The 23,387-nt window shown below is 32.9% G+C and overlaps 5 protein-coding genes across 8 annotated transcripts in view; 2 read left to right on the top strand and 3 right to left on the bottom strand.

The window, feature by feature from the left end:
- Positions 1-11,086, bottom strand: part of Mcr (Macroglobulin complement-related) — a 61,814-nt gene extending 50,728 nt beyond the window's left edge. Inside the window, exon 1 of the mRNA XM_076404214.1 lies at positions 10,849-11,086. The gene's annotated coding sequence lies outside the window, so the exon portion shown is untranslated. The remainder of the gene's footprint in view (positions 1-10,848) is intronic.
- LOC143196500 (ornithine decarboxylase) overlaps positions 1-23,387 on the bottom strand; it is a 149,474-nt gene that overhangs the window by 81,662 nt on the left and 44,425 nt on the right. The gene's annotated exons all lie outside the window — the stretch shown is intronic.
- Positions 11,998-13,182, bottom strand: EMC7 (ER membrane protein complex subunit 7). Its single transcript, XM_076404236.1, has 3 exons — positions 12,742-13,182; positions 12,476-12,689; positions 11,998-12,423 (listed from the first exon to the last, which is right to left on the bottom strand). Exons 1-3 carry the CDS (start codon positions 12,941-12,943, stop codon positions 12,123-12,125), a joined length of 717 nt encoding a protein of 238 aa, XP_076260351.1. The 5' UTR covers positions 12,944-13,182; the 3' UTR covers positions 11,998-12,122.
- Usp20-33 (Ubiquitin specific protease 20/33) lies at positions 13,143-19,273 on the top strand. 4 transcript variants are annotated; one of them, XM_076404218.1, is made up of 8 exons: positions 13,143-13,463; positions 13,584-13,668; positions 13,729-13,857; positions 13,915-14,107; positions 14,394-14,528; positions 14,774-15,361; positions 17,497-18,894; positions 18,946-19,273. In XM_076404218.1, exons 2-8 carry the CDS (start codon positions 13,588-13,590, stop codon positions 19,146-19,148), a joined length of 2,727 nt encoding a protein of 908 aa, XP_076260333.1. In that variant the 5' UTR covers positions 13,143-13,463; positions 13,584-13,587; the 3' UTR covers positions 19,149-19,273. The 4 variants fall into 4 exon arrangements, with proteins under 4 accessions (XP_076260333.1, XP_076260330.1, XP_076260331.1 ...); XM_076404215.1 differs by having other exon boundaries at positions 13,175-13,370; XM_076404216.1 differs by having other exon boundaries at positions 13,177-13,370; positions 18,952-19,273.
- Positions 19,330-22,792, top strand: Brd8 (Bromodomain containing 8). The gene is made up of 3 exons (XM_076404220.1): positions 19,330-19,396; positions 19,530-19,957; positions 20,227-22,792. The coding sequence occupies exons 2-3, from the start codon at positions 19,561-19,563 to the stop codon at positions 22,545-22,547; spliced, it is 2,718 nt and encodes a 905-aa protein (XP_076260335.1). The 5' UTR covers positions 19,330-19,396; positions 19,530-19,560; the 3' UTR covers positions 22,548-22,792.

Genomic DNA, 23,387 nt, shown 5'->3' on the forward strand with positions numbered 1-23,387 from the left:
AAATATGGCTTCCGTAAATTAATTGTTACTCATTCATTGATTTCCTGCTGATATTCTATTTTGATTTATTAAACTGTTGTTATTTTAGTCATGAAGTTTTTGTGAATGATTGTGAATTAATTTAAAGGGTTTCAAAATAAATAGATAAATAGGTAAATAGAAAAATAGGTTTAGGTAGGCATTCAGATAAATTGTGTGTATATAGTAGAATATAAAATACGTGTAGTAAATAGGTTAAATAAGTATTTTGTTTATTTTTATTTAGTTATCACAACGGTTATTATGTACATATTTTATTTTTAAGCGTTTTTTTGTGTTGAAAATCTAAGTTTTATTATTTTTGAATTTTTAGTGAGTTCCTTATTTAATTTTTGGAGTCGGTTTAATTTTTTTGTTAAAAAATATTTTATTTTTCCCTTTTTAGTATTAGATTTTTACTCAATATATTACGCAATTATTCTATTAAGTATTACATTGGATAGCCCAACTGCAGCCCGTATGAGGAAAAATAGCAGTAAGGAAACAGCATGATTAAACGTAAGGACCCGTGGTCCGCTACCTAGTCTAGGTGATCTGACAAATTGTCCACCCAAATTGGAACAAAAAAAGTTTCTGCCCCTGTTGAGAATCGAAGTCACGGATACCGCGTGTGAGCATAACGTTCTAACCGATACACCATTCAAACGGTTAGTTTTTCGTTTGAACGACGTTTCATATCACAAGGTTAGTGCTTAAAAAGTAAACTGAATGGTTTTTACACTAACTTACTTCCGATTTTAGATAAAAACATGTGAAAACTTTGTGCGTGCCTTTGAAATTTGGACGTTTCCCTCGATATCCCCCCTTCCACCAACAGATCCTGATTTGGTTCCAAGAGGACCACCTCGGAAGTGCACTCTTATATGTGCATATATATATATATATATATATATATATATATATATATATATATATATAAATAAGATAAAGATTAAAATTATAAATTATTAAATAAAAATAAGATTAGTATAAATTTAGTTTTGTCTCTGTCTAACACAGCGGTTCAATTTTGAGAAAGAGGTCAGTATTTTCAGCCTTCTAACAATCAACATTCTTATTGTCGCGAAATCGCATTAACAGTGTGTAAAAAGTTATTGTGTAGAGACGTATGATGTTTTATACTCGATAGTTAAAAAACTAGATGAATTTTTCATAAACCAAACCCATTATAGTAATGCAAGAACAAAATATATCAAAAAGCTATAATTATGTGACAACTATGATATATATTTCACTTTATATACTTCATCCCAAAATATACTAATTAATAGGCTAGATAACTATTTTTGAAAAAAATTTTTTATAACAATTCTACGTATTTCTTTATCCGGAATAAAAGTTATTTCTGCAAAAACAATCGATTTGAAAGATGAAATTAAATTTTAAGTGCGCGGGTAAAACGCTCCAAATATGCGCGTGACGTAGTCGTTTTGGTCGCACTGGACGGTTGGTTATTTATATATTATTATAATATTTTTTTTATTTTAGTTATAATTAGACATTCTATAACGTATCGATGATATCAGGGCCTCTAATTTAATTATACATCGCTAAAAAACCCAAGCGAGTTGTGCATTTTCGTACAAGAGCAGAAAAATATTACTAGGTGGGAACCAGTCAGTATAGTTTGACAATCGGTAATTTATTCACAGCAATAATATCATTTTAATGTAAGCATTTACTATTTTAAGTACCTTTAATTATGTCTAAAGTGTAATAAAATTTTAATAATATTTGAGGTTAGGCCTCATTTTTTTTTGTTTTTTGTGTATATGGGCCCCTAGTAATTTTGTCAGTTATCAAATAATATACAAAATTATATTCAATATAATGTGATTTGTTTAGTCGTATAAGTGTGCATGAAGTTATGTTTACATGTTTCTACAAGATTCGAATGCCAACTAGACAGAATGGAATTCTAACTGAACTCACTATACATTTATTGTTCACAAAAACCATTAATTCAAAATATTAAATAAATTCAAGCCTTCAGTAAATGTCAATCAAATCCCATCATGGTTATATTACGAAAATCAATATCTGGTTTCTTGTACATAAAATAGTTCGATAGGTTATACTTCAACGGGTTAAGGGTTGAAGCTGGTTGACAGGTTGACACATATTTGATTGAACAATGTGATTTTATCAAGTTTTTACAGCCTGGTATGTGCGTTATGGCAAACAGAAAATTTCAAACATTTCGAATAATACTAACGTACAGGCAGTGTATGAACCAAATGTTGTCAAATGATTTTAAGCAAAGTAAAAGAAAGTAACCAGATATCTAGTTGAATAATTCATGTTAAAGTCTATGTCTAAACACAGCTTTTGTAAAGTATTTGATGAAGTATTGTAGTTGCACTATGTAAAATGATTATCTTAAATTATCACCATACAATTTTCAGTAGTAATTTGTCAGTAATTTTTCAGTTTCAGATTTGTCTTAGCGAATATAGAGCACCACTTGATTTCAATATTATTGTCAGAGTTCCTAAGTGGTGATTGTGCTATTATTGGCTACTCTTTAGTCTTTATTAAGCGTATCTACCGACTAGCGAGTGATCAATTTAGAAATCATCCCAGAAGACATCCGGTTTTACCCAGTCCGGTTACTGGCATGACTGGGATCATTTTCTTTGTTGGATTTTGCACTTTTGTCTAGAACAATCAGAAACATAAATTTACAACCATGCCTCACCAGGATTCAAACTCGCGACTATCGCAACAGTAGGAGGAACCCCCTGTCGCCTTTACCACTGCGCCAACTAAGCCAGCAAAGTTCTATATAGTATATAGTATTCTTTTTAATATTAGTATTTCAGTTATGGTCACAGAGTAGTCATTATCGACGAATCGATTGTGGGCAAATTTAGATTACTTGTCTTGATAAACCAAAGCGCGCTAAAACGTTCAAATGTTGGATCTCGGAAATTACGGTTAGGGAACGGTAAGTGACGTCAATGTTTCGTAGCGCTTCTGATAGGTGTTTGACTTAAAATTGCGAATTTTGAAATGTTATATTCTTACTTCTCGTAAAATCTTAGTAATCCCACTTTTAATTTTAAAATAATGTTAATGTTAATATTAAGATTAATGTTAATCATCTGTCTATAGTATATTATTGTTATATATCAATGTTTTTGTGATTCTTGTTACAGTCATCTAGGCTACTTAAAAAAATAAAAACATAAGTATATTTTTTATCACGTAATTGGCTTAAAAAATTAGAAATAATAGCGTAGCATGACCAAGTTCAATGGACTTAGTTGTTTTACGAGTTGTTATTTTTAAATTAATAGACAAAAACCATAAAGTAATAAAGAACAAGTCGATACAGTATTTTAAACAAATATTTAGACTTAGGAACTGTTGCAAACTGTTAGGAAAACTTCCGCTGTATATTATGCGAAACGATGAATGTTCAGCGTTAACATCATTAATATGCTTTATAGCAGCCAACAGACAAATGTGTCGAGATAATGTTCATTGACTTATACCAGCACTCGCACAGGGAATAAATAATTAAAATTCACATAGTCATCGTCGATCATGTAAATTTCTTGTACGTATTAGACACATAGCATTACGTCCCACATAATTTATTAATTATTAGGTTATCGGTAATATAACCGTCTAAATAGTTTCGATCGAAGTTTGTTTTCCTTATCGAATAGAAATAAAACTAAACCGGAACAATTTCAAAAGTCTGAATGTTTTTTGAGCACACCAAAGTTTTTTTTTTGGAGCACTATAGGCAACCGATGATGAGTTAGATGTCGATCGAACCGGTTCTCTATACGAACCGTTACCGTCATCTCATCGCCTACTACACATTTCTGTTGGGCTTTGGACCAGTTATTACCATTTAATTTATATGTGGCGAGAACGAAATCAGGCTTCATCCGGAATCGACGGTGGTCCCTATCACAATTATTAAAAAATGTTTTGAACCAGTACTTACGACATAGGTGACGCCGTTGACATTTATGTCATCATTCGGCTGTATCTCTAACCAGTTTTAAGAAAACAGATAATCGAGATATAATGAAGCCTTCTGCATTTTCATGTTTCACGTATGATATTACCATATCTGACAAGATTATCAGTGTTTTATAAAATTACTTTTGAAGATTCTCTATCAAAGTCAATAAAATCAAAAATAGTATGACTAGTGTATTTATCCCATATTTTAAAACGAATGAGGGATAAACCTCATACATTCATATCACGTCACTTGTCAAAATTAAAAAAATTAAGCATTCTTTTATCAGGCCATGATTGAATAAAACAAGTGATAACCGAAAGAAACAATGTGACACTGAAGTCGTGTTCTAACAAAAAATAAACTAACAATATAAACTTCAACAAAACGCAATTATACTTTTATGCGCTAATATTAGATTCGATACATTTAATGATCGAATTATTACCTACATTCTATCAGAAAAGTATCCAATAAAACGCAAAATGTTTATTATTGGTTCAAACTCAAACTCAGTTATCAGAACATCTTTTAAAAGCATTTGAAAAAATCAAATTCAGTTCTCGTTCTTTTTTATGCCTTATAACGATTAAAAATTGATACCCCGAAATAATAATTCCAGTTTTGTAAAAGTAAAAATATGCCGAAGCAACATCAGGTGAATACGATAGTTGTTAGATGATGATTATTCAAGTTCTGGATAGAAAATACAATTTTCAACGTAAAGACAAATTGCTCATTTCACGTCCTTATCCATTATAAAAACCACAAAACACATTTAAGATAATCTGAACAAATTACAAGAACTGTAAAATAAAATAAACGATTGATGGTGTTTTAGCTCATAACTATAGAGGACAGTTGTGTCAACTTAATGACAAATTTTGACAATCTCTTAACGTAGACTTCTAAAATAATTTGTTAATTTCAGACTTTTTCAATTTTTTGACACAGTGTACAATGAGAAACTGATTTATTATGATAACTCCAAGTTCGGTTCCAACCTTCGTAGGGTGAAGACGTATTTTCAATACGCTCCAAGCTCTAGAACGATATCTTTCTTTAAAAAAAAACAGTATTTTATTACCGTTATTTAATTGAGTGTTAAAAACGCATAACAGATGCGGCTATCCGTCTCTCAGTGGACCTAAAGTGTAGTGAAATCACGTGTTACGTGATCAGACAAAAAAACTGCATTTCATTTTTAGTAGAGTTTTAAAATTATTTTCCCTTATTTTGCAACAGTCCTTTTCAAATTTATTTATAATATTTTTGGTCAAAAACTAGTGCAAAAAATAATACTTGAGTGAAAAATGAAGTGCGTGAAATAAACAATGTATTTATTTCATTTTTTATATCTTTGGAAGTAAATAAAATAAAATATTAACAATCTAAAAATGGCAAACTATAGCGATTCTACCAAATCACCTGCACACTATGATATAAGATTAGAACAATCAGCAATAACGCAAACCCCACAAACAGAATCGACTACGGTCATTAACAAAAAACAATTGAGAAGCCCTGAAGAAGAAATCGCGAGGAAACAAACAAGAATCAGTGACTATTGGTTACAGAAACCAATAGAGACAAAAAACAGTTTTAGCAACTTGTCGGAAGAAATTGCAGAGAATATACAACCAAGCCCTGAAAAAGGTTTTTCCAAACCACCACCAATAACAGTCTATAAGGTAGGAGTAATTAAACACATTCATGACCTATTGAAAACCATTACTATGAACTACACAATTAAAACAGTGAGCTATGGAACAATAAAAATCCAATTGTTCGAAGCGGATCACTTTAAAGTTCTTGTAAAAGAATTAGATGAAAGAAACATACAATACCATACATTCAGACCAAAATCCGAGAGAACATTTAAATTCGTGTTAAAAGGATTACCTCACGGGACGGACTTTAACACCATCAAGGTAGCTCTAGCTAAAAAAGACCACGAGGTCGTAAATGTTCACAATATACGACATCGCACAACAAAAAATCTCTGCCAATATTCTATATTGATTTAAAACCTAATGGAAATAATAAGGCAGTGTATGAAATCACAAAATTGGAAAATAATATTATTAAATGTGCACCACCAACATACGAAAAGAATTATACTACAATGCATGAGGTGTCAAGCACACGGGCATACAACGACTTACTGTCGCAAATCATATAGATGCGTAAAATTTGCAGGAGAACACAAAACAGGAGACACAAAGTTCGCGATGAACTCGTAAACCTTCGTAAAGTAAAGTTTGCGATGAAAAAGTGAAATGTGCTAACTCTAACGGAAATCATCCAGCGAACTACAAGGGTTGCGCAGTTCACAAGCAACTACAGCAGAAACTCTATCCTGCCTTAAGAGAAAAAAGGCATCAGGCATGACTTTTATCATCTTTTGACGAAGTATGGCATACGGGCTTGCAGGTTAAACTAAAGAAACTTCTCTCTCATCCGGACTATCAGTTACTAAAATCGTATCTCAATGATAGTAATTTTATTGTAAATCAAGGCGATGAACATACCGAATTAAATCCCATATATTCCGGAGTTCCGCAAGGTAGTGTACTGGGTACTGTTTCTTCTGCATACGGCCGATCTGCCCACCACAAAAATAACTACTGTGGCAACATACGCAGACGACACAGCAATCTTAGCATCCCATGAAGATCCAGTCACAGCATCAATAAACCTACAAACCCACCTGGAGCAAATACAATTATGGTTGAAGACATGACGCATTAAAGCTAATGAAACAAAATCCACGCATGTAACATTTACCCTCTGTAGAAGAACATGTCCACCAGTGAATATCAATCATCGTCAACTCCCCCAAGCAGAGCATGTTAAATATCTTGGTATGCACTTAGATCAACACCTAACCTGGAAGAAGCACATACTCTCTTAAACGGAAACAACTTGGACTTAAATTATATCAAAAGTATTGGCTCGTCGGGCGCAAATCCAAGTTATCATTAGATAACAAGGTATTGCGGTATGAGTCTATACTCATACCTATTTGGTCATATGGAATCCAACTATCGGGTACTGCTAGCAAATCTAATATATCCATCATTCAACGGTTCCAAAATAAGGTGTTGTGTGCCATTGTTGATGCTCCGTACTATATTTCAAATAAAGTGATACAACGCGATATCCTCTAGAACCTATAACGAGTGTAATTCAACGTGTTTGTGTGTAATCAGCTAAATATGGGACGTGATAGTGAAGTACGTAGACTAAAACGTTTAACACCACCTGATCTGATCACTGGACATATGTAGACTTTAGAATAAGCTTTAGAATAAGACTAATTAATTAAGATAATATTTTATACAGAAGATTGCTTAATGAAGTGATTTTCTACATGCCATGTATATATAATATAAATGACATAAGAAAAATACTAATTGCCAATAGGATGGAATAAGGATTCCACTCCTCTAGATTTCCTCTAGGATTGTGGAATCACTAAGAATAATAAAAAAAAATGTTAATTAAAGTGTATGCCTTAAAGTTAGTCCATATATCTTTAGATACTGTGTATATAAACAACTATGTACTTCATCATCATCAGCATCAGCCCTATACCTTTTGTCATTTTCTAACTTTTTCCAATTTCATTCGTAAAGGATGAAGTTTTATAACTAAAAGATAAAAATGTGTATTATATTTTCATACCCCTAATTATACTGTTAAACAAAGCCACTGTTAAGAATAAAAAATAAGGAAAAGCTATAATTATGCTAGTTATGTCATAAGTATTGACGTAAAATTTCACTCTCTAGAGATAGCCGAAATCCATAAAAAAATGTTACTAAAAGAAATTGGCTAAAGTATGGCTTTTAAAAATAATAAATCGGTTTTTTAAACATCAAGCAGCTGATTTAAAAGTTAAAAATAACAGCGTAGCAGGCCAAGTTCAATGGAATTACTTAATTTATTTTATTTTTAAATTAATAGAGATAAATAATATATATATCGTGTGTTGACGTGACAGGTCAATTATTTCTTGTGATTTTATATTTTCTACAAATAATTCCAAGCACTCATGCCCAGAGTGGAATTTATATCCGCCATGTTCATAAAACAAGAATATACTAAAAGTTCAATAAAGCAGAAACGGGATTTGGAACTTGGATAAAGTAATATAAATGAAAAATATATGTTTGGTCTTTCAAAACAACATTTAAACTAACACATATGCGATTCTAACCGAAAATTCCTAATAAAACAATGATCAATCACACGTTACGACAAATGATTCTATTAATTACTTATGTCCAAAAAAAAATCAATAAGTTCTTTGTAGTTCCTGAAATAAAATAAAACGTACCTAGCTAAGATGCTACTTTTAAGTTGCAGAAAAAAAACCAATACAAAAAATCTTCTAAACGCTTTATTTAATTTCTATTTTCCCTTTACTATATTTACTTTATTTTCCCTTTAGTATATTTATTTACTTTACTTTATATCACCGTACCATGGTTTCTGATGTGGAGTTCAAGGAAATTTAAAGAACATATTTACAATTTAGTTTTGATATAGTATTCCTAAAAACCGTCATCTTATATGCAGGTGCATAACAAATAAAACTGATTAACACCGCTGGGAAAAACCATTTACATAATCTTTATAATGCTAGTAGGCGCTTATATAAAAAATATTTGTATATTAAATACCGACCATTCAAGTAAAATAAGACGAAGCAAGTATTAAACTGTAAAATTAGTGATGGTATTTTCCCATGAAATATAAAAAAAAACATGAAATGAAACAGAACTACTCAAAAATACCGTTAGTTATTACAACACCTTCCAAACAGCAATTTTTCAAAGTATTATTGATCACATTTTAAATAACTTTCCCATATAGGCTTAATTTATCAGGCAATAATAAATTTCTAGATGATACTCGGCTTACCTTACATCAATTATCATAAGACTAGTAATAAAGGAATATTTTCGCTTCACATATATGTTGTATTAACTAAACATTAGAGCTCTTTTGTTATTTACAAAGGTTGTTACGAATTGGACGAATTAAAGATGAATCCTTTTAGTGGCACTCTCAATTAAAGCAATCTTCAGGCCAATAAACGTACTAATTAAAATAGATAAGCGGTATTTTACCTAATTATTAATTGGTGTAATTTTGTTTCGAGTAGGTGTCACATTTTTTATTGATTTCATTTTGAACAGTTTTAATAATATGCAACAAAATGTTGTATATAAAATTAACTTAAAAGTACTGTAATTAAAACTAGAAAGTTCGACAGTAAATAATAATTTACACGCTAAAAAAAACAAATTACAAATTCTACGTTGAGCACGAAGTAAAATAATTAAACTAAAAAGTTTAAAATTCAATAATGTGCAAACATTATTGCATCAACAAAAAAAAAAGATTATTAAGAAAATACTATTTAAATAATGTATATTTAAATAAATCACTCACTCAGTTTTTCAACAATAAAAAACGAAAATGTATTGGTAGATATTTATATAAAAAGAATATGTACTGCCCTACTTTCGAAAAAAAAAATGAGAATCATATAAAGCATGTATTTATTGCCACTGAAATAAAAAAAGTGGAGCATCTAAAAAACACATTAGTTATTGTCTATGTCATCTAACTTACGTAGTTAATTTCTAGTTCAGTTAGTAGAAATAATGACATACAATGAATACAACACTAAAATGCATTCTCATTCAACTCTAAAATAAAACAATAAAGGGAAATGGGACATCATTTTCAAGGTTCACTGTTTACTTCTTGAATTAGCGCCTTCAAAGAAGTTAAAGCATTTATAAGATCTATTCATTAAACGTTCTTTGCTAGTAAAAAAATCACACAACTGTACAATGTCAAAATGACATTTTCGAAAACACTTGCGTTTACAACCACCGTCATCTTCTGATGTTTAATATAATAAAAAAATCTATAAACCAAATGCCTTTTGTAAGTTTCGAAACCTGAACGAAACGAAAACTCTTCAGATTCAAAAGATTCCCAACGAACGGGACATCGACTCTTAACTATAATTAACCAAATCTGATGCATTAATGGCTCTTACGACATTCCGTTTAACTTTTGCATATGATTATAACGTAATAGCTCGAAAAACACGTGGATAGTGGACGAACGCATCTTGATTATTAAAAAATGCATCTTAATATATGGGTTAGACATCCAGTCTGTTGTGTAATGCAGATATATTAGACGATACCGGAATATAGTTTTTTTTTCTAAACATGTGCATTAAGCTATCTTTGTTTCTCAAAGATTGCTATAATTTTTGACAGGGCAAAAGTGAATTAGTAACATAAATAAAACGCATATCGAATCAATTCTTCTCGATTCATCATCGTTCCGAACTAGTAATCATTATGAAAAAACGCACTTCTTTTTTAGAAAGTAGCAACAACATACAGTGCATATCTCAGCCGTAAAACAACTTATAATTTTAAAAATAATAACCAAAAGGTTTACATCTAGTAAAATCACCTGCTTTGTAAAGTTAATAAGGTAGTAATTACTAATGACTCACAGAGTGAGGTGGACAAATCTCGTAGGATCATTTTTAAATATTTATCCAGTCTTTCGTGATTTCATTCTCTAATTCATAAATATCATAATTTGTGTCAGTAAAAACAACAAAAAAAACACCGTATATTTCTAAAATATCTTGAAATTGTTTTTATATTAAAAATTCAAGTTTTTTGGTTAGTGACCGTTTAAAAATTGAATCAAAACAAACGCCCATGATGGTCGGTTCTCCTTTATGGTCGACGCCCAACACGTCAACGGTCAGAACTTACCTGTAGTAAATTATAATTGCTTCTTGTTCGAACGTCGATTTTAATTGTAGGTGAAATTTCCAAAACGGTGAACAGTTTAAGTTTATTATTTTCGCGCCACTGCACACATACCAGTCGCGTTATCACTGACCAACGACCGTTATCGATAAAAACATTGCGGTGTGTTCAATGCGGACAGGTTAGAGAGCGGCATTCACTACTATCGAGAAACCTATTGTTTGACGGACGCCGAAGAACTAAAATTGTTAGACACCGTCGCGAAAGCGACAGGTAAAAAAATGACGTAGAGTAGTATACAGATTCCTGTAGTACTGAGCACAGATTTCTGTAAGTTCTGAAAAATATATGTGAATGAAAGGTAGAGGTGTACATGAGGTATACTTTTATTACGTATTAAATACTATTATTTTAAATAATAAAATTTGCTACATGCTGTATTAAAATAATAAGCTACCATCAGTTGAATTCTTAAATACGTACGTACAAAAATGGAAAATAAAGCTAAATTTAAAAGCAGCATAGGAGTTTTAAACCCAGCTAAACTCGTCTCTCAGAAAATAAAAAATAATTCGAATATTTTCACGTCAGAAAATTCAAAATTATGTATGTTACGGGTTCTACTTATCAATCAAATTTACTTTGAGTGATTAAACATTTTTGGGAATCAGCAACGAAAGCCACTGCTAAAATTAGAAATTAGTTGGTAATTCAATACTATGAGTGATTACTTGACAGCTACAAGTCTCTAGAAGTTTTCAAACTAAATTATTAATGTTCTATTATAAGTTATATAACTCGTATATACTGATTACAGCAAAATATCACAAAACCATTATAGCGACCGGTATATATATATATATATATATATATATATATTAAATAATGTTAATTCTCCTATTAATATGTTTTGATATAATTGAAATAAAGGAATATGCCCAATATTTAAAATAACCCCTAGACTTTAATATTGCATATTCACATAGTCCTGAGATTTCTCAATGGCGTTATTTGTTTTTATTTCATTTTTTTTTTAACAAACAAGCAGTTTGATATTGAAGAGCTTTTTTTCAATAGCGACCACTTTGTGGAATAAAAATTATTTAAAAGGATCTTATGATGTACTTCACACAAAGGTAATACTTTAGAAAATTAATTAATAACATATTTTATATTATAACTAAATTAAATGTATATCAATCACGTGAATAACAAATATACCTTAAATTATACCATTTAATATTCTAAATTAATATATATTGATAATATTAAGTCCTTTAGTCTTTGACAACAGGCCTTTTTCTGAATTTTTGACCTTTCTTATTACTATCCCGCTCTTTTGGTGCTCCTTCTTTAGATCCCACACTATTACCAGCCAAGTAATTTGAAACCATATCTGATACTTCTGTCATTTCAAACTTTGTCATTTCTTGGATCTGTTCTAAGTCTTTCTTTGTTTCTGGATCATTCATTAGTTTCGGTAATACCATAATAAGTAGCAGTGGGCATACCATCATCATGATCATAGGGTTGAAGAGAACATCGGTTATATGCCATTGTTCACGTACTTGAAAATATCTGAAAGTAATTCTATCACATTGCATACTTAATCAATGTATCCAACTTTTACCTAGTTTTGCCTAATGCTTTAATTTTTAAAGGATATGGAACCTGAGTGACTAAAGATGTCTGAATATGGTTCACTTTCCTGGCACGGAATTTACCTTTAGAATTGATTTCAACACGCACAGGTTCAAATGTATAATCAGGATGAAGAACCTCAACTACATAGGATCCAGATTGAACATTATTTACAATGAAACTACCGTCTCGCTTGACAAAACCTACAAAATAATATATTAGCGAAGAAATAAATAAATAATAACAAAATCAAACCTATATGTTGGCCACCATTAACATGAACTCTTGTGGCACTTTGCCAATTTGTATTTGACGTTTGATAATCGGATAATGGAAATATTCTACCTTCAATTATATATTTGCTTGATCCATTATCTTCAACAATGCCAGTTTCTCCGTATATCTCATATATAAGAGAAATTACTACTACAAATGATAATACCAGATACTTAAACATCTCGCGATTGATTAATTGACATATAGTAAAAAGTGTAGGTTATATGTATGTCGATCTTCCTTTCATTCGAACAGGATGTATTATTATATTCGGAATAACAATTTATATGAATTATTCAATATAATTCATATAATATATTATATGCCTTTATAAAATAATGTTTATTTAAATGAAGAAATACTTCGAAAACCTCAAAAGTAGTATCTGGTGAATACTTAGTAGAACAGTGACTTGACATTAATCATATGTTTGTCAAACATGACAGCATACAAAAAAATGTAAAACGTCAGTAAAATTTTAAATCATTTTAAATAATTTAGTTAATGTGGGGTTTCGTTGGTGATAAAGCGGTTACAATTAATTGTAATCGTTGAGTTCAATCGATATATGTAACATTCCTCAAATAAAGATACCTTATGAATGTTGGGTATGTTCTTATTTTATGTTTACATATTTTTTTATATATGGGAAACGTGTTTTATTCCGCAATTTCCTTACGTTGTGTGTGAAGAACTTATCGGTAAGCGCGATTTTAATGATATAACAAAGGTTAATTTTTCGTCTATGTAAACTTTGCCTTGAATCCGTTGTGACTGTGGAAATTGATTGTCATTTTGTAATGTAATAAATAAACTTTCAGAAAAATGAACAGAAAACAGTGTAAACATTTGGACGATTCAATACATGATTTAAATGAAGTTGCCAAAGTCTTAGCAGAAAAAGGGGTACCATGAACGAATTATATTAAAAAACTTCAAGAATATATATGTATTATTTTGTTTTAGTGGTGGTCTGAAATAAAATGTACAGATTGTGAATGTCGGGGGCCAAATCTTTGGCTATGTTTGAAGAAAAATTGTTCCCATGTTGGTTGTGCTGAAAACTCTAATGACCACAGTACACTGCATAATGCTGTAAGTCACTAACTACATATTCATTTTTTATGTACAACTGCTTATGTTATAATTTAGCTTGATCCTCAACATTGCATACATATGAATTTGTCAACAAGACGAATATGGTGTTATGAGTGCAAATCGGAAGTATTTCTAGAAGCAAAAAATAATTATGAAAGTGATCAAGATGATGTGGGGAATCCATCTTTAAATAAAGATTCTGGTCATGGTAGCTACACTACATTAAGAGCTAATAGTCCAGAGAGAGGTAAAATTTATGTTTCATTATGGCTTAATCAATTATGCTATGTTTGGGATGCAATAAATTAAATCAGAGTGATAAAGCAAAATATGTTATCAGTATAAATGGTAATGGTTAAATGCATAAATAAATAGTAGTGGAGAAATTTAAAGTAAATTATTGAATAATAATTTCAGTTAATTTCTATCTAGACAAATAAATATTTTGCTTATCATCGATTTTATATTCATTTATCAATTATTTATTGTATTTATGAAGAATTAATATAGGATTTATTTAAATTTTTATTTAGGGCCCATTTTTGAAAATAGTGTGGGGTTAAATGTTGGTATGAGTGGGGAAGGGGATGCATCAGATTCCAGTGATGTGGGAGAATCTGAAGATTATAATGTGTCCAATGGGGGACTAGTTGGATTACAAAATATAGGCAAGTAAATTGACGAATGTTTGTTGGTAGTAAAATAAGTTCCTTTCATATGCCTGAAATAATATTTAACATTTAAGTTTAATCAATGTTATAATAATCTATTTGACTCACAATAGCAAAAAATCATTTGTTTTTAATATATAATTATGACTTATTATTAATATTTAGTTAGTTATTAATATTTAAAATTCATTAATTATAAAGAAATCTTTAAATTATTTTATGGTATGAATTACATTTTATAGGAAACACCTGCTATATGAATGCAGCACTGCAGGCCCTGAGCAATACAGAACCATTAACTAAATATTTCTTGGATTGTGTTCACATTGTCCATATACTGTCTGATGGTAAGAAACCTGGTCTAAGCAGAACATTCCAGGCGTTGATCCGCGATATGTGGACGAAAAAAACAAACCAAAGTTTCGTCAATCCATCTGGCATTCTATACGGTATTAGAAACGTCTACGCGATGTTTCGCGGTTACCACCAGCATGACACGCAGGAATTTCTGCGTAATTTCATGGATCAGTTGCACGAGGAGTTGAAACAACCGGTCGCCCCTGAAATAGCAGCAAACACCGAATCGGATACGTTTAGTCTAGCCATTGAGGAGCCGACAACGGCGTCATCTCCTAGTTACGATTCCTCGGAGGGAGAGTATGAAACTTGCGACTCGGGTGTAAGCGAACGATCATCGTTAAGCGATGACTCGGAGGCGCGATCGGTGGGAGTATCAGATACAGTACCTGGGACCAGTAAAAGGAGACTGAGTAGGTGCCAGAGTCCTGGTAGGCGACAAAGGCCGCGAATGGCTTCACCGTCGGTTATCGGTAGGTATCTCACTAATTAATCTTATTCTCTAGTTCAGAAGAAATTTACCTTTTTGGAATCCTTGTATTGCCAAGAAAACCTATATACAGTTTATCCAAAGTAGCAGTGAACATCACGTCATCTTCGCAACATTGCCGCATTATTAACATTTTACGCATTTAACTTTATTTTTACTTTGGTATATAACAACATTCTAATATAATTAAAATATTATATTATATTATCGAAGAACTTGAAATTCAGCTAATTTAACAGCCATAATAGTGTGTAGGGTAGAGTTCCTGTATTACATTTCCAGTGAACACTTTTCTAAACCACCTATGGTATCCCCCGGAGGCTTAAACCACCTAATTAATAATTGTATATCGAAGTAATGTATTTTATTTTTGTTAGAGAACATATATTTAACTTTATTATGTTTAGGCCTTGTTTCCTGTTCTTTCCATTCTGATGTCACTGTATTTCTCCTTAGTTCGTTCCGTTACGACCAGTGTACATTTGTCTTGATAAAATTAGATTTTAAGAATTAATCACTGCACTATCCCTAATTCATTTGCTATATCTGGAAAAAATCAGCATTGAATCATAACCCCACATCCAGAAAGTTTCATTCACTCATTGTCATATTCTGAGCCACTATTCAAGTCAATCGTAAATTATCACTAATATTTTGAAGAATTTTGACATTTGACAACTGAACGACTTTTGCAGGGTGATTCTGTTATATTTTCGAACATTTTAGACAGCATTGTTTCTCTTTTTAACTAGAATAAAAAGAGAAAAATATCGTCTGGTATTAAAACGAATTTATAAACTGCAATAGGTAATACATTATACATTTTGATGACGTGAGTTCACTGGTATTTTAGATGGACTACTGCTGTTATAGATTTTATGTTTTCTTAAAATCAGAGGAATTAACAACCATAAATACCATGATGTGACTATATTATTATTAATTATTTTACTGACTCGTCTGTCTTTCATAAGCTTTTAAAGTCGAAAACTTCTTCAAGCACATAACAATATCTACACTTTTCAAACAAAAGAATTTTAGTATTTTCTAACCTGTTTTGCATTTTGTTATATAGATGATATGAGTATATGTTACATCTATAGCGACCAATTGTATTATTATATATGTTGCTGAAGACTCAACGCGATCTTAATGACATATTTCATCAGCCGAGCTTCTGTTCTTGGCAAGGACGAGTTAATTGTATTTAAGTTGTGAATTAAAAGGATCATATGCCTAGGACTAATTTGTTGGGATTGTTTTTGATACATATTTTATAGGTGTTTATGTTTGGCAAATATTTACATTTATTTACACATCGATCTTAAAGGCCGATTGGCGCCAATTGCGACATTATTTAACATTAAATTATGTATTACATATTTGTAGGGTTTAAAACAAAAAAAGTAGATCGCTGGATTATCAGTTAAAACTATAATGCCTAATTTTTTTTCGGTTTTTCGGTGTGGCTTAGAAATCTCCCTTTTTGGGAAATCATATAAACTACGGTGATTAACACTTACTGATGTGCTGAGGGGAAATTTATGTTTCAAATATTACTGATAATACCGATATAATTGTGTCCTGTGCATGCGAATAGTGTGGAACGATAGAAGTTGATATTTTAATCAAGAAACTTTCGAAGAATCAATGTTGCGTGAAAACATATATTCATTGTATAATAATTTTAAATTATAAATTTTATTGTCACCGTCACCCATTCTACTTTTTAAATACGTATTTATAAAAATGTTAAATTATATAATCTAATTTGCGAATAACGTCATCTCCACAGATCTGATTTTATTCCATCTGTTTTATCTAGAATGAAATTTCGTTACTAGTTTAGTTACTATTATATGAGCATTCCTTGTTAACAACTTGATCTAACGGGAGAAATTTATAATGAATAACAGCACAACGTTGTTTCACGTTTTACTATATTTTTGATCATTATAATAAAATGTCAATAAAGCATCGTTAATAGGAACGTTCTTTAGCAAAATCTAAATCAAATCTAAAGCACGTCGTCTGCCTAATTTAAATATAATGATTTTCGATGATGATAAGTATGGATCTTTATTTAATCGTTTGATTTTCGTACTTTGATCTTTTCAGATGCACAGCCTGTAGGAGGAGCAAATCGTAAACCTATCAAATACCGCTCCATTATATCGGACATCTTTGACGGCAAGCTATTATCCTCGGTGCAATGTCTAACCTGCGACAGACTTTCTAGCCGAGTGGAAACCTTCCAAGACCTGTCTCTCCCCATACCATCCAAAGATCACCTGATGCTTTTGCATGGGAGAGTCGCAATCCCAAATGCTACGTGTTCAGACTCTGTGGTGCCAGTCCAGGACGGTTGGCTTTCCTGGCTATTAGCTTGGCTACGCTCTTGGTGGTATGGTCCCACCGTAACGTTACACGACTGCCTTGCCGCCTTTTTCAGTACAGATGAACTCAAAGGTGACAATATGTATAGTTGCGAACGATGCAAAAAATTACGTAACGGCATCAAATTCAGCAAGGTACTGCAATTACCCGAGGTGCTGTGCATTCACTTGAAGCGGTTTAGGCATGAGTTGATGTACAGTAGTAAAATATCCGCTGCAGTTAGCTTTCCCTTGCGAGGATTAGATATGAAGCCGTACCTTCAGATCAGCCAATCGTCTCGAGTTTCCACCTACGATTTGTTTTCAGTTATTTGCCATCACGGAACAGCCGGTGGCGGACATTATACAAGTTTCGCGCTCAATGGCGACCAATGGTACGAGTTTGATGATTTATGTGTGACGAGAGTATCACCTGAACGAGTACAAATGTGCGAAGCATACGTATTGTTCTATCGTAAGACACAAACGGCGGCTGATATTGTTCGATGTGATGCTAATCGTTTAGCCGAAGACTCGATAGGAGCCGGAGGAGAGCCCAGACGAGCTCGATTGTCCCGGCAATGGTTGTCACGGTTCCGGTATTGTGTAGAACCAGGCCCTATCGATAACTCAGATTTCTTATGCCCGCACGGGTCTCTAGATCCTGACAAGGAAACACTTCTGGATCGCTTTGCTGTTCAAGTCCCTTTAGAAATGTACGAGTATCTGTACAAGCATTTTGGTGGCTGTCCGCCCCTATCTGATAATTTCGTATGTCCAGCGTGCACAGCATTACAGAGACGGATTCTAAACGAGATGGAGACCTTTGTTGAGATCAGTCGAAAGGCTCAACAGGAGCATCCGCCTCATACGCATTATTTGTCTACATCTTGGTACCTCCAGTGGCACGGATTTGTTCAAAGAAAAATTTCTGAACCTCCTGGCCCCATTGACAACACCAAAATCGATCTTCAGCATTTAGACACAGACGAAGCTGCTGATGTACCAGAATCAATTTGGAATTTCTTCTATAGTATTTATGGTGGTGGTCCTGAGGTTAAGACTGCAGAACTGGTCGATGATCAATCTACAATTATACAAGAAGTTGAATGTCTACATACCGTTGAGGAAGTACATGATGGTGAGTAAGCAGGAATTATCATGTTAATATTTTAAATTTATTCATATGTAGCTGTAGATTGTAATGAAGTAATGGAGACTGAAAGTTGCCATGATGACGAGGAAGATGATGCAGAAGATGATGATGGAGTTGGTTCCGTTCAGACTGAAGTAACAACACTTGATGTGTCTGCACGTTCAACAACAAGAGGTAACCCGAAATCCAGGAATTCTTCAAAGAGGGGAGGCGGTAGAAATAGACGAAGACACCACTGAAACGCCAACAAGCTGGTCACCAAACATGGGAACTTGTGACAGTTCTCTTATTTCTATTTTTGATTATATCGGAGAACCATTGTTATTTTAAATAAAAAGTCAGAATATGTTGTCTATTTATTCAATTTAACTATTTAATTATGAGGCGTCCTCGTTTATATTTCACAAACGATTAATTACAGATTAGGAGTTGAAAATTGTAATCAATATATTACTATGTAATAGACAATTTGTAAATCTTATCTAAAGTGAGTAGTTACAATGTAATTTAATTTTTATATTGTAAATCATCCACACAATAAAGGCTAATGAAGTTAGTTTTAATTCTCTGTTTAAGAAGATTTTTGAGGTTAGAATCTAAAATTGTTATCTACTTTTCAGGTTGTTTGTGTTTATATAAACAATAAATCCAATGACGAGTATTCAAGAAAGACTACAATTAAAAAGGGAACCTTTAGACAAATGGTCTATACGCGAGCAACTCTGCTTAGCTTCGGCTGTAGCGCGAAGTGGAGACCAAAACTGGATGTCTGTGAGTCGAGCTTTAAAACCCTTTGGAGAACAAAACCGACCTAGTGACTGGTTCCATCAAAAAAATTGTGCTGCTCAATATGGTGCCCTCTTGGCTAATGTCGAAACCCCTAAACGAAAGAAACGCAATTCTGGTGCAGAAGCAGTGGTTGAAACACCAGGGGAATGCATACTTAAGAAACTTTTGGCTGAAAGACAGGCAGAGTTAAAGAAGTTGTTAGCTGAAGAAAAAACTGAATATCAAAGGTTACAAGAGGATATGAAACTTCTTCAGTCAGGTTTGTTTTTATGTTATTGCATCTTCTTAGTTTTTAATAAAGCTTTGTGGTTGTATCATTTATGAATTATTTTATTAACTAATTACAATATAAAATACACTTCTATAATTCGTATTTATATGATAAAAATGTTATATAATATTAATTAGATAGTATGGACGAGAGTCTATGCTAAATATATCTTGATTTGACATGTACATTATATCAGATGGTATATATTAGAAGTTAAAATTAGAAAATTTTGGACAATCATTAGTGAGTTTTTTTAGGTAAAATTACTGAAGAACAACTTGATAAATGGTGTAGAGAAATTGATGAAGAAGAGCGAAAGAGCCAGCAAGAAACTATAGCCCATGCACAGTGGTTAAAAGAAAGAGATTTGAGAAAACAAGAAATTGAAAGAGCATGGCGTCCTATAAAATACCCCTACCCTGTGGCAGGGCAGAAACGAAAACTATCAGATCCTTTTGAAGACTTTACGGAAGGGGGAGATAATGAAGATAACTCAAGCAGCCAGTATCAACAACAGACTTCGCAGCAGCCTTTTCCACAACAACAGCAGCAGCAGCAGATTGTGCAAGTTCAGCCACCAGAAACCACTAAACCTGCTTTATCTCCACTACTCACCAGTTTACTGAAGTCTCCTTCACAAGTACCCAATGTATCATCTGTATCTACTTCTATTTTACATAACGCCATAACCAGTCAAAATAACCAAAAAGTTTTGGCAACTGGTAGTACTGCAAATCCCACCATTGCGAGCTTGTTAAACACATCATCTGCTGTTACAGTCTCTACAAGTCTTCAGCATCTTGTTAGCACTGCCATTGGACAAAATGTACCAGGAGATGATCAGTCGCAGCCATTAGACACAAATATCTTGGATGATGATGCTAATTTAAAAATCGACGACTTGGCGAACAGCATTTTGGTACAAGATGGTCCTTTGCCAGAAATTAAGAAGGAAGAAGTAGATGACTTAATATCAGAGATTATAGAAAATGCCCAGGATATAGTTGCTGACCCTGAACAACATCTACAACTTGATGGTAATGGCGATATTAATATTAATTTAGAGCTAGATGATTTAGATGAGGAAGAGGAGGATATAGCTCCAGAGGAACCACCTAAAGTAGAAATTAAAGAGGAAGTAAAAGTAGTGGAGAAATCAGCGCCACCACCATCACCCCCACCAGCAGCAGCTCCTGTGGTAGACCCTTTTGAATTCCAAGAGGATCCAGTGTTGTTTCAATCTCCAGCTAAACCTTCTACATTAAAACAAGAAAATAATCAGTATGTTCCATTGTATCAACAGCAGCAACAATCGCCAAATAAAGAGGAACCTAACAAGAAATCTTTGGAGACCATTGAAACTATACTTTCTATTGAAGAAGGACCTGTGGATAAATTGCAAGATTATCACAAACCGGCGACATGTAGCAGAAGCCAATCGGGTTCTGTGGAGATCGTCGAGGTGCAGGCGGAGGAATGCACAAGTGAGAATCAGTTGAACAGATCCCAGATTCAGAACATCGTACATTCTACTAAATCAAATGATAGTGTAGATGGACCAGAAGAATATAATGAAATTGAGAAAAAACAAGAACAGACGTTAGAATTGAAGGACGAGGAACTAGATGAAGATAAGTCGGAAGAATTCAAACTAGAGTTAAGTGAAGGGAGTGAAGAAATTGAAGAAACTAAGCCTGCACAAGATGTGAAAACGGAGGAAAAAGAGAAAGTCAACACCGACTTGATGGAACAGGCTTTAGATAATACTGTGTCATCAGGTTTAGTTGAAGATCTCTATGAAAACGTGGCGATGGAAGTTAAAATCGAGAAGACCGGAAAAGCGAAACGCGATTATTCGCGCAACAAAAAAAAAGAGGATAAAACCTTTGATATGCTGTTGTCTATGGATAAAACGGAAAGTTCGGAAGGTTCCGATGAAACATCATCGGGAGAGAAGATGGACGTGGAGAAGAAAGATAGTCACAAAATAAGACTCAAATCTGAGAACGAGCGTTCGAGTAGTCCGTGGACTGAAGAAGAGGACAACGCAGCTAAGGGTCTTAAGAGGCGATATTCAACGCCAGGAACCCCCGTGGATTCTTTGCCAAACTCTCCAGCTTCAAGCTCGTTTTACGACGATGACAAAGATTACAAGAATTGGAAGAAATCGGTTATGCTGGTTTATAACAGGTTGGCATCCAATAAATACGCTTCGCTTTTCCTGAAGCCTATCACAGATGACCACGCGCCAGGGTACAGCTCATACGTTTACCGGCCTATGGATCTTCTCACTATAAAAAAGAACATTGACAGTGGTGCTATCCGAAGCTCATTAGAATTCAAACGCGATGTCATGTTGATGTTCACTAATGCCATCATGTATAACAAGACGAACGACACGGTGTATGAGATGGCGTTACAGATGCAGCAGGAATCAATGAATCCTATTGAAATACTGTTACAGGCTCAGAATCAGGTAGACACGCCGTTGAGGAGAGAGACGCGAACCAGCGAGTCTAGTTGCAAGCGAAAGAAGGTCACCGATGATATCAAGAGTAAGAAGAAAAAGGAGGACTAGGGGTACGAGTTGCGGTGTTCAGGTGGTGTTTTCGATTATAGTCACTGCTTCTGAAATACCGATGATTTAGCTTTACGTGTTCACGTAGTGACTAGATGTGAAAAGATATTTCTTCAGTTATATGGACTAACCACGTTTTTTTCGGCTAGGATCCGTAGTTATTATTTTTGAAGTATGTGAAGTGTGGTTGTTTAGACATGTCTGGAAACTGTAAAATGATAATGATTAAAGACCTATTTTGATAATTTATGTTTTATTAAATTTAACGTTATCTAAAAAACCGTGAAAATAAACCGTCATTGAAATTACCAAAAAAAAGTTATGTCAAATGTTATTATTGTTATAAAATATATGCTATTGAACGTGTGTTATATCTTAAGATTGTAAATGTTGCACTCTATTTGTGATTTATCAATTTTGAGGTTTTTCTTAAATTGCTTATTTTTCTTGTTGATGCGGAATATTTGAATTAATAGGTTCTTTATCAGATCGTTTTCCCGCTTAATTTTCATATCTTTCACAACATTGACGTTGTTGCTTTTCTCACTTTTGCAGCATGGATGTGCACTAGTTCGCAACTCTTGTATAATGTTGCGATATTAACCTATGACCCATATTTCATGCAGATAATTTAAGCTCTATGCCATAAATATTGATTTGTTATGTCGGTTAGTTTTATTTCAATTGATATACACGAAATATTGATTTTCTGGATAATATCTCGAATGATCTTGCTATTAAAACATGGATTAGCATAAATACTATCAATTGTTTGTTATCAGTTTTATTATTTTTGATTGAAAGAAAGTAGAAGGATTATGGCATAGTTACCATAATATG

This window comes from Rhynchophorus ferrugineus, unplaced genomic scaffold (assembly GCF_030347505.1).
Source record: "Rhynchophorus ferrugineus isolate W39M unplaced genomic scaffold, kcgeb_rfMv2 rfM4, whole genome shotgun sequence".
NCBI classification, from domain to species: Eukaryota; Metazoa; Arthropoda; class Insecta; order Coleoptera; family Curculionidae; genus Rhynchophorus; species Rhynchophorus ferrugineus.

Coding starts and splice junctions, on each gene's coding strand:
- Usp20-33 (XM_076404215.1), top strand. Junction 13,858..13,914: donor ACAGTACACTGCATAATGCT/GTAAGTCACTAA, acceptor GTTATAATTTAG/CTTGATCCTCAACATTGCAT. Junction 14,529..14,773: donor AGTTGGATTACAAAATATAG/GCAAGTAAATTG, acceptor TACATTTTATAG/GAAACACCTGCTATATGAAT.
- EMC7 (XM_076404236.1), bottom strand. CDS start 12,943: ATGTTTAAGTATCTGGTATTATCATTTGTAGTAGTAATTTCTCTTATA. Junction 12,690..12,741: donor TAATGGTGGCCAACATATAG/GTTTGATTTTGT, acceptor ATTATTTTGTAG/GTTTTGTCAAGCGAGACGGT. Junction 12,424..12,475: donor AAAGCATTAGGCAAAACTAG/GTAAAAGTTGGA, acceptor AATTACTTTCAG/ATATTTTCAAGTACGTGAAC.
- Brd8 (XM_076404220.1), top strand. CDS start 19,561: ATGACGAGTATTCAAGAAAGACTACAATTAAAAAGGGAACCTTTAGAC. Junction 19,958..20,226: donor TATGAAACTTCTTCAGTCAG/GTTTGTTTTTAT, acceptor GAGTTTTTTTAG/GTAAAATTACTGAAGAACAA.